The sequence below is a fragment of the Chrysochloris asiatica genome, unplaced genomic scaffold, assembly GCF_000296735.1.
Source record: "Chrysochloris asiatica unplaced genomic scaffold, ChrAsi1.0 scaffold00169, whole genome shotgun sequence".
Lineage (NCBI taxonomy): Eukaryota > Metazoa > Chordata > Mammalia > Afrosoricida > Chrysochloridae > Chrysochloris > Chrysochloris asiatica.
In genome coordinates, this window is record NW_006408687.1 from 584744 (window position 1) to 598653 (window position 13910).

The 13910-nt window shown below is 39.1% G+C and overlaps 1 protein-coding gene across 1 annotated transcript; it reads right to left on the reverse strand.

The window, feature by feature from the left end:
- Positions 1-532: 532 nt before the first annotated feature.
- LOC102833842 (mitochondrial inner membrane protein COX18-like) lies at positions 533-10836 on the reverse strand. The gene is made up of 6 exons (XM_006871554.1): positions 10495-10836; positions 9068-9168; positions 4852-5015; positions 3768-3889; positions 1983-2090; positions 533-706 (listed from the first exon to the last, which is right to left on the reverse strand). Exons 1-6 carry the CDS (start codon positions 10834-10836, stop codon positions 533-535), a joined length of 1011 nt encoding a protein of 336 aa, XP_006871616.1.
- Positions 10837-13910: the final 3074 nt, after the last annotated feature.

Genomic DNA, 13910 nt, shown 5'->3' on the forward strand with positions numbered 1-13910 from the left:
TCCGAGGCTATAAATCTTTACAGGTGCAGAAAGCCTCATCTTTCTACCATGGAACAGCTGGTAGTTTCGAACTACTGGCCGTGAGATTAGCAGCCCGGTTCGTAACCACTACACTACCAGAGCTCACACTGTTTTTGATGTTAAGTGTCATCGAGTAAATTACGACCCATAGTGACCCTGTAGAGCTCACATTAGATCCTCTTAATTCACAAAACTTTAATGTGTTGAACTGTCTAGTATAATTTGACATTATTCAGTATCTAACGCAGTTTTCTCAAGCTCTAACATCCCAAATAAGTTATAGTTTTGAACACAGGATTAGACATTTTGGTTTCAGTTTTATACTCTTAGTGTATAATAAAATGTGTATTTCTAGCATTTAAAAGATTTGAACAATTGTCAAATATATCTAGATTACATCTTAATCATTGGTACTTGACAACATAAAAGTAAATTAAATAACATCTGAATTTCTAAATTTCCCAAGTAGATTAAAGTGACAATGACACTTTGGTTTCAAATTTATTGAAAATCATTTTTTTGAAATGAACTTGGCATAAAAGGTAGAAAAAAGGTCCTTATAAGGAGTATGTGAATCTGACTTGGTCATTGGTATTCGGCAAAGTTGGCGAAACCCAGGAGAACGCAGCAGCAAGTTCTGTGAGAGGCCCATGAAGCTGGAGCACAACCAGTAAAGGACAATTGACTACAGAGAGAAGAAAAAACACGAATATTAGAACCTGTCCATTTCCCAAGGACCACATATCAGCCAACCAATCTACGACCATCAAGTCGATTCTACTTCTTAGTGACCCGATGGGCTAGAGTAGAAGTTCTCCTTAAGGTTGCCAAGACTGTTCATCTTTACAGGAGCAGACTACCTCATTTTCCTTCCAAAGTCCACATGTGTTGTTGCTAGCTGCCATCATGTCAGTTCAGACTGACAGTGACCCTACACACAATAGAATGAAACGCTTCCAGGTCATAACAGAGAAAAGAATAACAAAAAAATATTGGCTCTGGTAGCGTAGTGGTTACGAATCGGGCTGCGAACCTTAAGGTCAGCAGCTCGAAACTACCAGCTGCTTTGCGGGAGAAAGATGTGGCTTTCTACTCCCATCAAGATTTACAGCCTTGGAAACTCTGTACAGGGTCTCTATGGGTCGGAATTGACTCGACGGCACTTAACAACAACTATGCTGTCATCTGATATATCCACCATCAAAAAATTACCCTGAATTCAACCAGTATAACCTACTCCCCCTTATTCCTTAGTAACAAAATCCTAATTTTAAACTGGGTACACCCACCTAAAAAACAAAACAAGAGAGTACATTTCCCAACCTTTCTGCAACTAAGTGTGGCCATGTTACTAAGACGGAAGCACAAGTGTTTACTGGGACATCTGGCAAAACTCCTTAAAAGGCACAAGCTCTGCATGAAGCACACTTCTACTGTTTCTGCAAGATGATAAGCTGCAGTATCCAGCAAGACTACACTATAATCTTGAGGATGAAGAATACAAGTTGTGGAAGATGAAACAAAAAGATTGAGTCATTGTTTTTAAGTGCTGTCGAGTTGGTGCTGACTCACAGCGACACTGTATAGGGTTTTCGAGGAGCAGCTGGTGGGTTTAAACCACCATACTATATAGGATTACCGAGACTGTAAATCTTTACTGGAGCAGACAGACTCACCTTCCTCCCGTGGAGCTGCTGATGGGTTTGAATCTGACCTTGAGGTTAGCAGCCAAATACCTAACCCACAGCACCATCAGGGCTCCTTTGTTAGAGCGTCAATGAAAATCAAACTGCCGATAGAATCCACTCACACAATGCTGCAACAAAGACCTCACACAGAGCAATGATTGTGAGAATGCAGCAGGACCTGGCAATGATTGATTCTGTTACGGATAGGGTCACTAAGAATTGGAACCTTGACAGCACCTAACAACAACAAACATAATGCTGGTGTCTACTTACTGAAGGTACTGTTGCAGCAATTGGAATCATCAGCACTGACACTCCACGGACAAAGTATGTAACTAATTTATGGAAACGAGACATTCCAACTTTCTGAAGAGCAAAAATCTGAAAAGGTGGAATATATAATGTACAGTGATTAAAATGCATATTCAATCAGATATACAAACTGATTTTTCAATGGCCTTCACCTATACTTAAATAAGAGTAAAAAAACAAAACAAAATAAAAGCATTGGTGAATTTATATGGTGAATCATCTATCGTTTTACACACATAATAAAATTCTTAAATGGAGCTTTAATTAATAGCAGTAAAGAAGAGAAATAGCTATATAAAAAAAGAAACAAAGCACAATTTTTAGAAGAATTTTAGAAACAAAGCAATATTACTCAAAGATCCTCCAACAAGACTGCAACTTCTTGAATATAAGTACTATATATGAATCACTACCTCTGTTTTCTGGCATTGACGAACAATGCCTGGGATAGAGAAGGCTGAAGCATCTTAAAGGTTTGTGATCTGACCAAGTGGAATAAAGGGAAGAGCTAAGGTTAGGAAAAGCAATTATGATTAATGAATTACTTATTTCAGAGGCAGCATAGTGTAATGATAGATCTGCATTTAGTAGCTATGTGACCTTCGGCCAGTTATTTAACCTTTCTGCCCCTTACTTTCTCCACCATAAAGTGTGATATAGTACCTGTATCATAGGGTTCTGGTAAGAATTAAGAGTCAGTTCATATAAATTGCTTACCACAGTGCCTGGTATAGTATTTGTTCAGTAAGAGTAAGCTTTTATTATAATTTATGCATGCTGAGTCATCATATGGCAGTTCTATAAAGGAAAGACAAGTGGACTACTAGTCCTACCTCTAGTATTAATTTACTGCAATCTTATGTCTGTCCCTTCCTTCTAATGAACATTCACTAAGTACCAACCTTGTTCACAGGACTGTGGTAGGTGCTCTTAGGAAATACATTTAGACATTTCAAAGTTATTCTACCTTTGAAAAAATTTCACCCAAGACCTTTAATTTTATCATTTTCATTTTTCTCATCTAAAAAATTAAATTCCCAAACAAAACTAGTGGACAAGGGTTTGTGAAATCTCCACTGAGGTAGGTAATTTCTAAGGTTTTATTCCAGTTCAAAGAGCATATGGTAGTCAGGCTCTGAGAATAGTTGTTGTTGTTGTTATGTGCCGCGGAGTTGGTTGTAAGAATACCTCCTTATAAAATATGCGTGCTTCTCTTTCACCAAACTCTTCTTGAGTAAAACATCATTGTGTAATGGTAAGACATGGCTAAGGGGTCATAGTCTACATGTACATGTTTTTCCCCTCCATCTTATAGAAACGTCCAGTGACCTTTATAAAGTCATATAGCTAAAAAGAATGGTAGTCAAGTTGAGAATGTGTTCCCTCACTGTAAATTCACTTATTTAACGCATACACAAAGCACCATTCTATTGTCTGAGCAAAATGTTGATTCAGCATCTTAATTACTATCTTTACCAGAAGTAAATCACAAAATTACACATTTTAGAATCATGTAATTTAAAGTTGAAATAAACCTTGGAAATGTTCTGATTCAGCTTTTATTTTAATTATGAGAATTCTGAGGCCCAGAGGATTAAGGGATTGGCCTAAAGCAGCCAGTTTAGCAGTGGCCGATTTGGAACCAGAAACCAAGGCAACTCACTTCTAGCTCAAGAGTTACCTCCAAGACAAACACATTTATATGTCAGGACAACAACAAAAGTCCCAATGACTGAAACCACTGACCTCCACTATTAATAGATTGACGACACCAACGGATATAGGCAGAATCCAAGTGGAATCCAATGCAGTGAGGTCAGGAAACCATAGAATCCCACCAGTAGCTAACTGCTCCTGAACAGAAAAACCTGCTGAAACAGTTTTATAAATAAAACAGAATTCCTGAAAATAGCAGAGGGAAATATACAAGACATGTTGTTATGGTTGTTAAGTGCTGTGGAATCAGTTCTCATAGTAATCCTGTATAGTTTCCAAGAACAGCTGTAGGTTTGAACTACCGACTTTTCCATTCCCAGTCCAGTGCCTATCCTATAGCACCACACCAGGGCTTATGTAAGGTATAGAAGTCTTGATAATTCCAGTAAGGGGTTCCTCATCCTAAAGATTTACATTGGTTTTATTCAGGTTTTCATTCCACAATATCAACAGTCCTTCCTGTACTCAGCAAGGGGCTATCTGTAGCAAATGGATATAGATATAGCATAAAGATATGTACCAGAAATCTTTTCCGATTTAAATCTAAATAATTATTTGTTCATAGGCTGCTTTCCCTCAAGTCTAATCCAATAACTTTCTGGTTTGTTGTTGTTGTGTGTTAACAAGTTAATTCTGACACATAACGACCCTGTACAGGGTTTCCAAGCATCGGCTGGTGGGTTTGAACTGCCAACCTTGAGGTTCAAGCTGTCCTTGTGGTCCAGTGCTTAGGTTACAATGCCACACAAAGACTCCGTTAGAAGTGCCTTTAAATAAGATAAACAATAAATGCTTTAACTTATATAATTTCTTAATTGACATTTACATTTACTAGGGAAACGTTTCTGGTCTCTCAAATTTATAAATGGAAAAAGTTGTTGACTAGGAAAGCCAACACTGAAATTATAACAATAATTGTATTATGGCCCTCAGGTAGCAGTATTACTGATGTCTTTCCTAGATTCATCTGTTTCTCAACATAGTCTGTTTACATTCAAGATTTTAAATCCTATATCCTCGAAAGGAACATAGTGAAAGTATTCCAATAATGAAACGTTTAATTTTGGGTGGCACAAAGTTTGGTATAAACTGCTTTGAGGAAAATAATAATTGCCTTCTGAATGGGTTGCCCCCATGCTAAAATTCCGGAGGGCAACAGATATAAAGATCCACATTGGAAGCTGAATCCAGACCAACACAGTGGCTTTGAAGGGGTGGCAGTTATCCCGGACATACAGCTCTGAAACAAGCCTTCGCATATTCTTGAGATAAGTGAGCCTACATTGACAGAAAGAGAAAGGAGAAAACGTCATTTAATTAGTAATAGTGCTTCTTTTCCATGGTACAAACATCATTTTATAGATTTTGGCTAAAGAATCTGTGTATGTTTTTCAGATGTATAGGACTGCTTAACAATTCAAGTAACCCTTATAACTGAATATTTTCTAGCAACATACATATATAACAATCCAACACATGTGTCATTGTCAAATTACAAGTTTTGTCTCTTGTGGTCTTTGGCCAATTAGACTTTACTAGTAGAAATTTCACTGATATGTTATGACCACAATTAATGTAAGAAACACTAAAGCTGAAAATATATTTTCCTCAAATCCCTACACTTCAACCAAACTTGATTCCCTGATCCTTGAAGATACCTTTTATATCGACACATATATGCTTTTATACTAGTGTGTTCTTGGCCATCAAAATCATCTCTCATCAATCAACTCTCCCAATGATTTTTTATTTATTTCTGTTATTTATTATTGTTGTTAAGCGCCATTGAGTAGATTCCGACTAATAGTGACTATACAGGGTTTCCCAGGAGCGGTTGATGAGTTTAAACCACTGACCATGTGTACAAATTGACCCTTCGGTCGGTGTTTACCCTACAGTACCACACCAGGACTCCTTATTTATTGGTAAATGCATAGAGTTGGTTCCAACTCATAGCAACCCTGTTAGGGTTTCCAAACAGCTGTTGATGGGTATGAATTGCTGACCTGGTGGTCTGAGGTCCATTGATGATCCTATGGCACCACACCAGGAGTCCTAAAAACCTACAGCACCTGGTATTTCCAGGCTGTCTCCTAACCAAATACTAACTAGGCCAGACCCTGCTAAGCTTCCCAGATCAGACACGATGGGGCCCATTCAGGGTGGTATAGCTGTTATTATTTAATCTGAAGTTCTACTTTCTATAGTCTCCCTGAGGGGCAAGTGTTAAGCCTTATTCATCTTTAAGTCGCCTGTATCATATATTCTGTACATGAAAGATACTGAATAGGTTTGTTGAATTTAATCAAATTATAATGTGCTAAATAAAGTAAGACTGTACAAATAGATAACTAGGTCCACTGCAATTTAGCCTCTTTCTACTTTTCCAAGTTTATCTCCTGTATACACCTCTTCTTCACTTATCAACTCTCACATTATTCATAATTTTGCAGTTGCTACCACATCCAAAACTTCTCCTATCCGACTTTGGGCGTTAGACACCTATGTGTGGCAGGAATGAGCGCTGAGATGTGCACAGCAAGAATAGCAGCAGCTGTGATGACTAAGGCTGTGGGTCAACTTGGCTGGGCCATGAGTCTCAGTGGTTGGCAGTTATGTAAAGATGCAGTCCCTCTCCATTTTGTGATGTGATGTGGTCATCTTCCATTTCATTAATAATACCAATTTTCCCTTACTAACACATAACCATATTGATAAGTGAAGAATATTCTGGTTCTCAAGTTATTTTAGGTCATTCAACACATCAGACTTCTACATCAGTATTACTGGTGATATTATAACAACTTGCAGGATAAGTCCACTTTCTTGACTGTTTACCTGGTAAACTCCCTTTCACTCATCACAATTTGGTTCTACTGAAAATACAGGAGCAAGAGGAGAATATGGAATTGTGGCTAACTGTCTCCATGAATAAACTGTCTTTGCCATGAAACCAGAAGAACTAGGTATTACCTACCTACCATTACTCAAGATTGTGATCAAAGATTCTATAGGAGAATCTTGATCAAAAGGGGGGGGGGAGGGAATGCAGAATAGAATTTAAAATTCATATGGAATCCAAACTTTCTTGAGCTATGGAGGTCCAATGAGTCCCCAAAATTACTGTCCCAAAATAATGTGTAACCCTTAAACCAAAAATATTACCTGAAGACTTCTTATAACCAAATCACGGTTTAGCTTAACTACCTATATGGGATCAAATTGACAAGAGCAATTCAAAAGAATAGATGAGAACCTTAGGAGGCAGTGAGTTTATAGGAGAAGACTATCTCAGAAAAGGAAGGTGAGAATGGCTAAACAACTCAAAGACTGTACATGCCACTGAACTGTACATGCAGAAACATGAATTGGTGTCTATTTTTGATGTATAAATTTTCAACAACAAAAAAGTAAAATAAATTATAGGAAAAGAAAATGCAGGAAGCCTTTGCTGTGCCTTCCTACAAAGCCACTCATCTGTATAAGGATACGCCAGGGCATTCATCTGTCAGTGCTGCATAAGTAAGGCGCCACAAGTCTTCTCTAGGTTTATAACTCAGTTGAGCAGCTATTAATTTTTTCCTTTGCTCAAGGGCTGTAGTTCTCATATTTCCTTGGTAAGTAAAGTCACAAAACTATAGGGTGTCAACTTTTTATCAAGTGAAGATATTAAACTACAACAATGATTTTTAAAATGTCAAGTCTTTTTAACATTAAATGAAAGATGGATACAATTTTATCCTGGCAAAAGTATACCTATGTTGATGAAAAACATATGCATAATCATATAAAGGTAGTCCTAGCTTGTGATATATTTCAGTTATGACAAACCACTGAAGTATTACTTTTGGTATAGTTTATCATTAGCAATATGTACCACATATCATGTTGCAGTGCACAATCTGCTGCTATACTGTACTCAGATGCTCACTCGCATATGTTCAAGGATCCTATTTATAGATACAGATAATAAAGGGCAATAATAAAAAAAAAATTGGTGTGGTGCTGTAGGATAAGCACTGGACTACTAACCTCAAGGTTGGCTGTTCAAACCCACAAGCCACTCCTTGGAAACCCTATAAAGGTTGCTATGATTCATAACTGACTCGAAAGCACTTAACAACTATATATGTATATATATATATACACATATATACATACATACATGTAAGAAATAGTCAGCTTATATCAGAATCAACTTACAACACAGTTGTCAGAATGGAACCCTACCATAAGCTGGGGACTAGCTGTATATAATACAGTTATACATAGTTACACCCCCCAAAACCCAAACCACTGTCATCAAGTCAATTTCAACTCATACCTATCTTATATAGGGTTTCTAAAACTATAGATCTTTACAAGCACAGAGAGCCTCATCCTTCTCACCAGGAGGAGCTAGTGGGCTTGAACCTTGTGATTAGCAGCCCAAGTCTAACCCACAATGCCACCAAGGCTCCTTAATTAAACTACAAAGCCCTCATTTTTTTCATTGTTGTAAACTGGTGAACATGTTGTCACATTTAAAAAGAACCAGAATCTGGAAATTTGACTATGTAGTAGTTTATATTAGTTGAGTCAGAAGAACTTAGAAGTTCCCAGCAGATAACTATAAGCAGAAACTCTAAGCATGCCAAAGTCCCCTTGACTAAGGACAAGGTAGACAACTGCATAGGACAACCACAGTAGGTGTCCATATGCTTCTACCATTGTGCTCACATCTTCTATCCACTCTGTGCCCCCTGTCCACATGTGTGGACTATTAACGGCTGTATCTTTTCAACAAATGCCACATCACTGTAAATACCCTGGGTCATTTGTTGACCAACATCTCAATAGACTGGAACCATATCTTCATCCTGTAAAGACTCTCTTGACTTGCCTCGATAGTCTAGTTCCTTTTACAGCTCTTAATTCACAGCTATCATTATCTGATTATAGGCCTATCTTATTCTATGGCCTGGAGTCAGTCAAGTACATAGAACATGCTTTTCCTATCTTTGTCCATAGTCCTGAATCTACTATATAAAACTATCATTTCACATAAACTTATTAAGATATGAAACAGTAAAAGTAACACTGGTGTGGTGCTGTAGGATAACCACTGGACTGCTTACCACAAGGTCAGCAGTTCAAACCCACCAGCCACTCCTTGGAAACCCTATACAGTGTTACTATGAGTCAGAACCAACTCAACAATGACACTTAACAGCAAAAAAAGTAATACTTTGTTCTTTGTTACCAAGGTTACAAGATTTCCAAACCTATAATCAACATAATCATTTAACATTATATAAATTCATGGTCTTAAAAGTATAACATTAGCTTACCTGGCAACTCTTTTGGACCATCCCAACTGATTCGCTCGGACAGCAACTTCTTGGTTAAGATGCCTGGCAATATTTTTTATTTCTGGTTGCAAATTTTCCACCTAGCTAAAGAAAAGTAAATTCATTATGAGCACATAAGGGACTTTTACTCCTAACTACTTATAGTTTCTTTTACTCTTATTCACTCAACTAACTCATTTAAAAATGAAGTTAATTTATCGTCTGAAGAAACCTTAAAACCAAGCTTAACAATTTTTTCTTCAATGACAACAAAATTCAAATCCATCCCATACACACTTAGCTGTGTGTTCCCAAACAGTTAATTATCCTCTAAAGTCCTGTTTTCTCTAATATAAAATGCATAACAGCTGTTATTTCATAGATTACAAAGATTAAATGAGAATTCCACCATGGGTTTTATTGTTTCATTCCTATAAACTGAGGAAATAGTAAGCTATTAATTAAATACACTTTAATACACCGTGTAAAAAGGACAGTAAGTGGGCCAGTGGTCAGATTCTATGTGGGAGACCTGAGTTCAATCAGTTCCCAGTCAATGTACCTGAAGCACAGTTAACATCCCTCAGTCAGTGGAGACTTGTTCTAATGCTAAGTGAAGGGTCCGTGGTAGTACAGTCCAGTGCTCAATGACTAGCTGAAAGGCTGGGTACTCTAACCTACCAGAGGTGTCTCGGAGCCTCAGAAGACAGGCCTTGAGGTCTGTCTGCTTCTGTAGAGGCATAGTCTTGAAAATTCTAGAGTAGTTCTACTCTGCACATATAGGGCAGCCATGAGGCCAAATCTGACCCTACAGCAATGAATAGCAACATACTGAGTGGGTTTCAGCAGAGCTTCCAAACCAAGACAGATTTAGGCAAAGCCAGGAGAGCAATTTCTGTAAATGTGTCAGTGAAATCCCTATTGGACACAGGGGTCATAACCACTGTGCATAATAGGGTTGTGAGAGGGGGGTTAGGCTAGCAAACATTGCCTTTATTTCTGATCTGTTAGTTTGTTTTTCATAGATCCCTAATTTAATAGTATTGATGATTCTCTTCCTGTTTTGTTTCTAGTTCCCCCCCTTCCCAGTGATATCCTAAAAACATTAAAGCCTTTAATTTTGAAATCTCGTATTTAAATGTGTTCTCATTTCAAAGCGTTTGAATACATATTCTCAGATTTGATCAAACATTTTAAAGTAGGCACTTCTTTTCTATCGAAAAGAAATTGAGGCACTGGAGGGTCAAATCAGTTTGCATGTTAGGCTCATCAGTGGTGGGAGTCTGGATGAGGAACCATGCATGCAAAGCTATAGTTTTGCTGTAGCAGCTGACATCCAGGCTTTCAGAAAGGTCATTTCACAGACCCCGACCGACGTCAGCCCGGCCCCGACAGCGGGGGTCCAGGCGCGGCTCGGCACCCCTCACCTTGGCTAGGATGTAGTGCTGGTAGACGGCCAGGGGCAGCGTGACGGCGCCGCGCAGGGCCACAGTGGTGAGGAGGATGCTGCCCCACCAGGGCAGGCCCGTGGCTGAGTGCGCACTAAGCAGCAGTTCCTCCGCGCCCCTGACAGGCGCGGACGCGGCCAAGGTCTCATACCAGCCGCCAGCGCCGGCCGGGCTAACCGCAGAGACTGAAGCCACCGCCCACGCTGGGAGAGCGGAGCGATCGGCGCTGCTCGTAGGGGCTAGAGCAAACAGCGGGCTTCGGACCCCAAGCTGCAGGCCTGGCAGCGACCACAGCCGCCGACCGCCAATCCGGCACAGCATGTTGGATCCAGGGCAGAACCCCGAATTTTGGCTTCTCAGAGTGGCGTGCACCTCTGAACCAGATCGTCATGCGCGTGCGCCGAGGCTGTATGGGCGAGCAGTGAGTGCGTGCCTGCCAATCCCCAGCCACAATTGGCCTTCCGCTTTAAGGCACTGACGTCTTCCGTTGCACTTTGAATAGAGGTAGTAAAGTCCCGCCTTTTCCATGCGGCACTGGACAAGCTTATGTGCCCACACGAAATTTCCCAGCTGTAGGCGTGGTCTTTAGAGGCGGTACTGGAATTGCAGAGCCCAGGCGAGGCCCTACTACCCAGAGCAGGGCGGAACGTTCTCGCGGGGCGCTCCAGCGTTGTCAAGATACTCTTCAGCTTCTAGCTTTCCATTCTTTTTTTTCTTTTAAACAGTATTTGTAGTGAAATTAAACTTTGTGGGTAGTTTTTGTAACCAAAAGATGGGCCCTGCCAGGCGTTACTATGGATTACACTATCCTGGTGTGGCGCTGGAACTCAAGGTCAGTTTGAACTGCAAGGTTGGCGGTTCAAACTCCCGCAGTCGGAACCGATTCCACGACACTTAAGAACACCACTACTATCCAAAAATCAACATGCTGCTGAAAGCCCAGGGTCATTTCTGGGTTTGGAGAGCCGCGTATTTTTTCTGGCTGACCTTAGGTTTAATCGACACCCTTTAGAAGACACCAAGTAGGTATGTTATGTACAATCAAGTAGGTCCCAACTCATAGTGACCCTGTATAGCGTTTCCAAGGAACAGCCTAGTGAGTTTGAACCGCCGACCTTGTGATTCAAATGGACTTTGCTGTCCAGCACTTTATCCCACCAGGACTGCTGACACCAGTTACAGTTCAGTATGTTTAACTAGGCTATCTGTTCAGGTAGTAGGTTCAACCTCACCTGCAAACTGCGTTTTCATGTTTTATCTTTGGTTATTAATAGGATCCAAGATCTGACATTAAGGGTAACTAACCATCGCCTGATTTAAGGAGTATGGTTACTAAGCAGCACAGTGAATTCTTAACTGGAGTTTGACATTACTCCAATGTTGTTGCTAGATGCTGACCAGCCGGCACAACAGAATAAACACTGCCTGGGTGGGTCGGGCACCATCCTCAAAATTGTTATGCTTGAACTCACGCTTTTGCCTGCCAGTCCATCTAGTTGGGATCATCTTCTTTTTTGCTGACCCTCCACTTTGATGCCTTCCCCAGGGATTGGTCCTACACACTACTAAATGAAAGCCCATTACAATGGTAATTTTTGCCACTATGCACTGGACCACAAAATAGGTTTAAATCGCAAGCTAGGTTTGAACCACATGGTCGTCGGCTCAAATTCACCAGGCCACTCCTTAGAAACCCTATACAGGGTTGTTGTGAGTTGGAATCGACTCAATGGCACTAACACTAATAAGTATATATTGTTCATCCAACATTATATCATCCTGTATCTTTTGAGTTGTGGAGTAAAATATTAAATAACCATGTAAATATTGTGCAAACCAACCAATTAAAACTATGTTTGTATCACCCCTAACAACTTGCAAATGAAGCTGTGCAACATATGTTCACTACTTATAATTATCTTAGTCTTGTCTTTAATACATAGTTCAACACAACAATTTATTGTTACTTCAAACCGACTATATACTATATTCCTTCTGTAGCCTCTGAAATTCTCATCTATTGTGGTGTTAAACTCAGGAATGAAGCTTGAAATTTGACTATAGGCTATTAACTTGTAGAAAGATAAGTCAAAATGTATTGCTACAAAAATCACAGAAACCTTATTAAACAAAAATATAGAAGATGAAACTACTGTTTCTCAATATACCCTCCATTAAAGAAAATCTTTCAAGTGTACTCCTTTGAAGTCCTAAAAGAGTTGCCAGAACCTTCTGAGCTGACCTCTCAGCCTTGAATCTAAGTGGCCTGTAAGTTACTGTTTTAATTGGAACTTTTCTTCCCCTAAAGAAACCTTAAGGAGACGAAGTGTATTACTGAGAAAAAAAATACCTGTAGCCATCCAGTGATTGCAGAGGCATGTTTAAGTGCTTTGTTTGGCATAAACCAGTGCATGTATGTACTGGGACCCTAACAATAATGCTTTTTTAACTTACCCTTAGTCATTTAGATTACTAATTTCCTAAATATGCCTTCTGACATTTTGGCAAAAGAACCTTTTTAAAAGATAAACTATTTTCATGAGTAGTTCTTTAAGTGATCCCTGAAATAAAATTTAATTTCTTTTTTGTAACTTTTTTAAGTCATTACCTTTCAAAACCCAAGTCACCTACAATTAGCATTTCTTATTCCTCTGTTAAAAAATATTCTCTACTACATTTTTCTTTTCTATGGCACTTGTTGTTGTTGTTAAGTGCCGTGGAGTTGGTTCCAACTCATAATGACCCTGCACAAGGTTTCCAAGGCTGTAAATCTTTACGGGAGCAGAATGCCTCATCTTTCTCCCGAGGAGCAGCTGGTAGTTTCGAACTGTTGGCATTGCGGCTCGCAGCCCGATTCGTAACCACCAAACTCAGCATCCAAAATTTAGAAAGTATAAGTATACCAAATATTAATATTAAAAGTATAAGACTTTTAGATAAGATTCATTCACCTCAACTAAAAATTAAGAAAATGAAAATTTCTGTTATAGTAATGAAAAACAATATAAATAGTTTTTCTTTGATATTTAATCATTTTGAAATAATTCTGATTTAGAATAGTTTCTGTAAGTTTTGGTATGCTTTAAATGGTCAGTGATGTGTTATCTTTGGGAATAGAGTGTTTCTGAAACACATTAAAGTGAATAAATCAGGTGGTTTTATCATTGTTAGTTTCCCTGTTTAGTCCCAAGATTTATACTGTTATAAAAATAAAGCTAATTATATGGTATGGGACACTGATGGTTTAAAATCAGGAAAGGTATGCACCTGGGTTGCATTCTTTCACCATCCTTATTCAATTTGTATATTGAGCAAAGAATCCGAGAAACTGGATTCTATGAGGAAGAACATGGCATCAGGATTGGAGGAAGATGCATTAACAACCTGCAGTATAC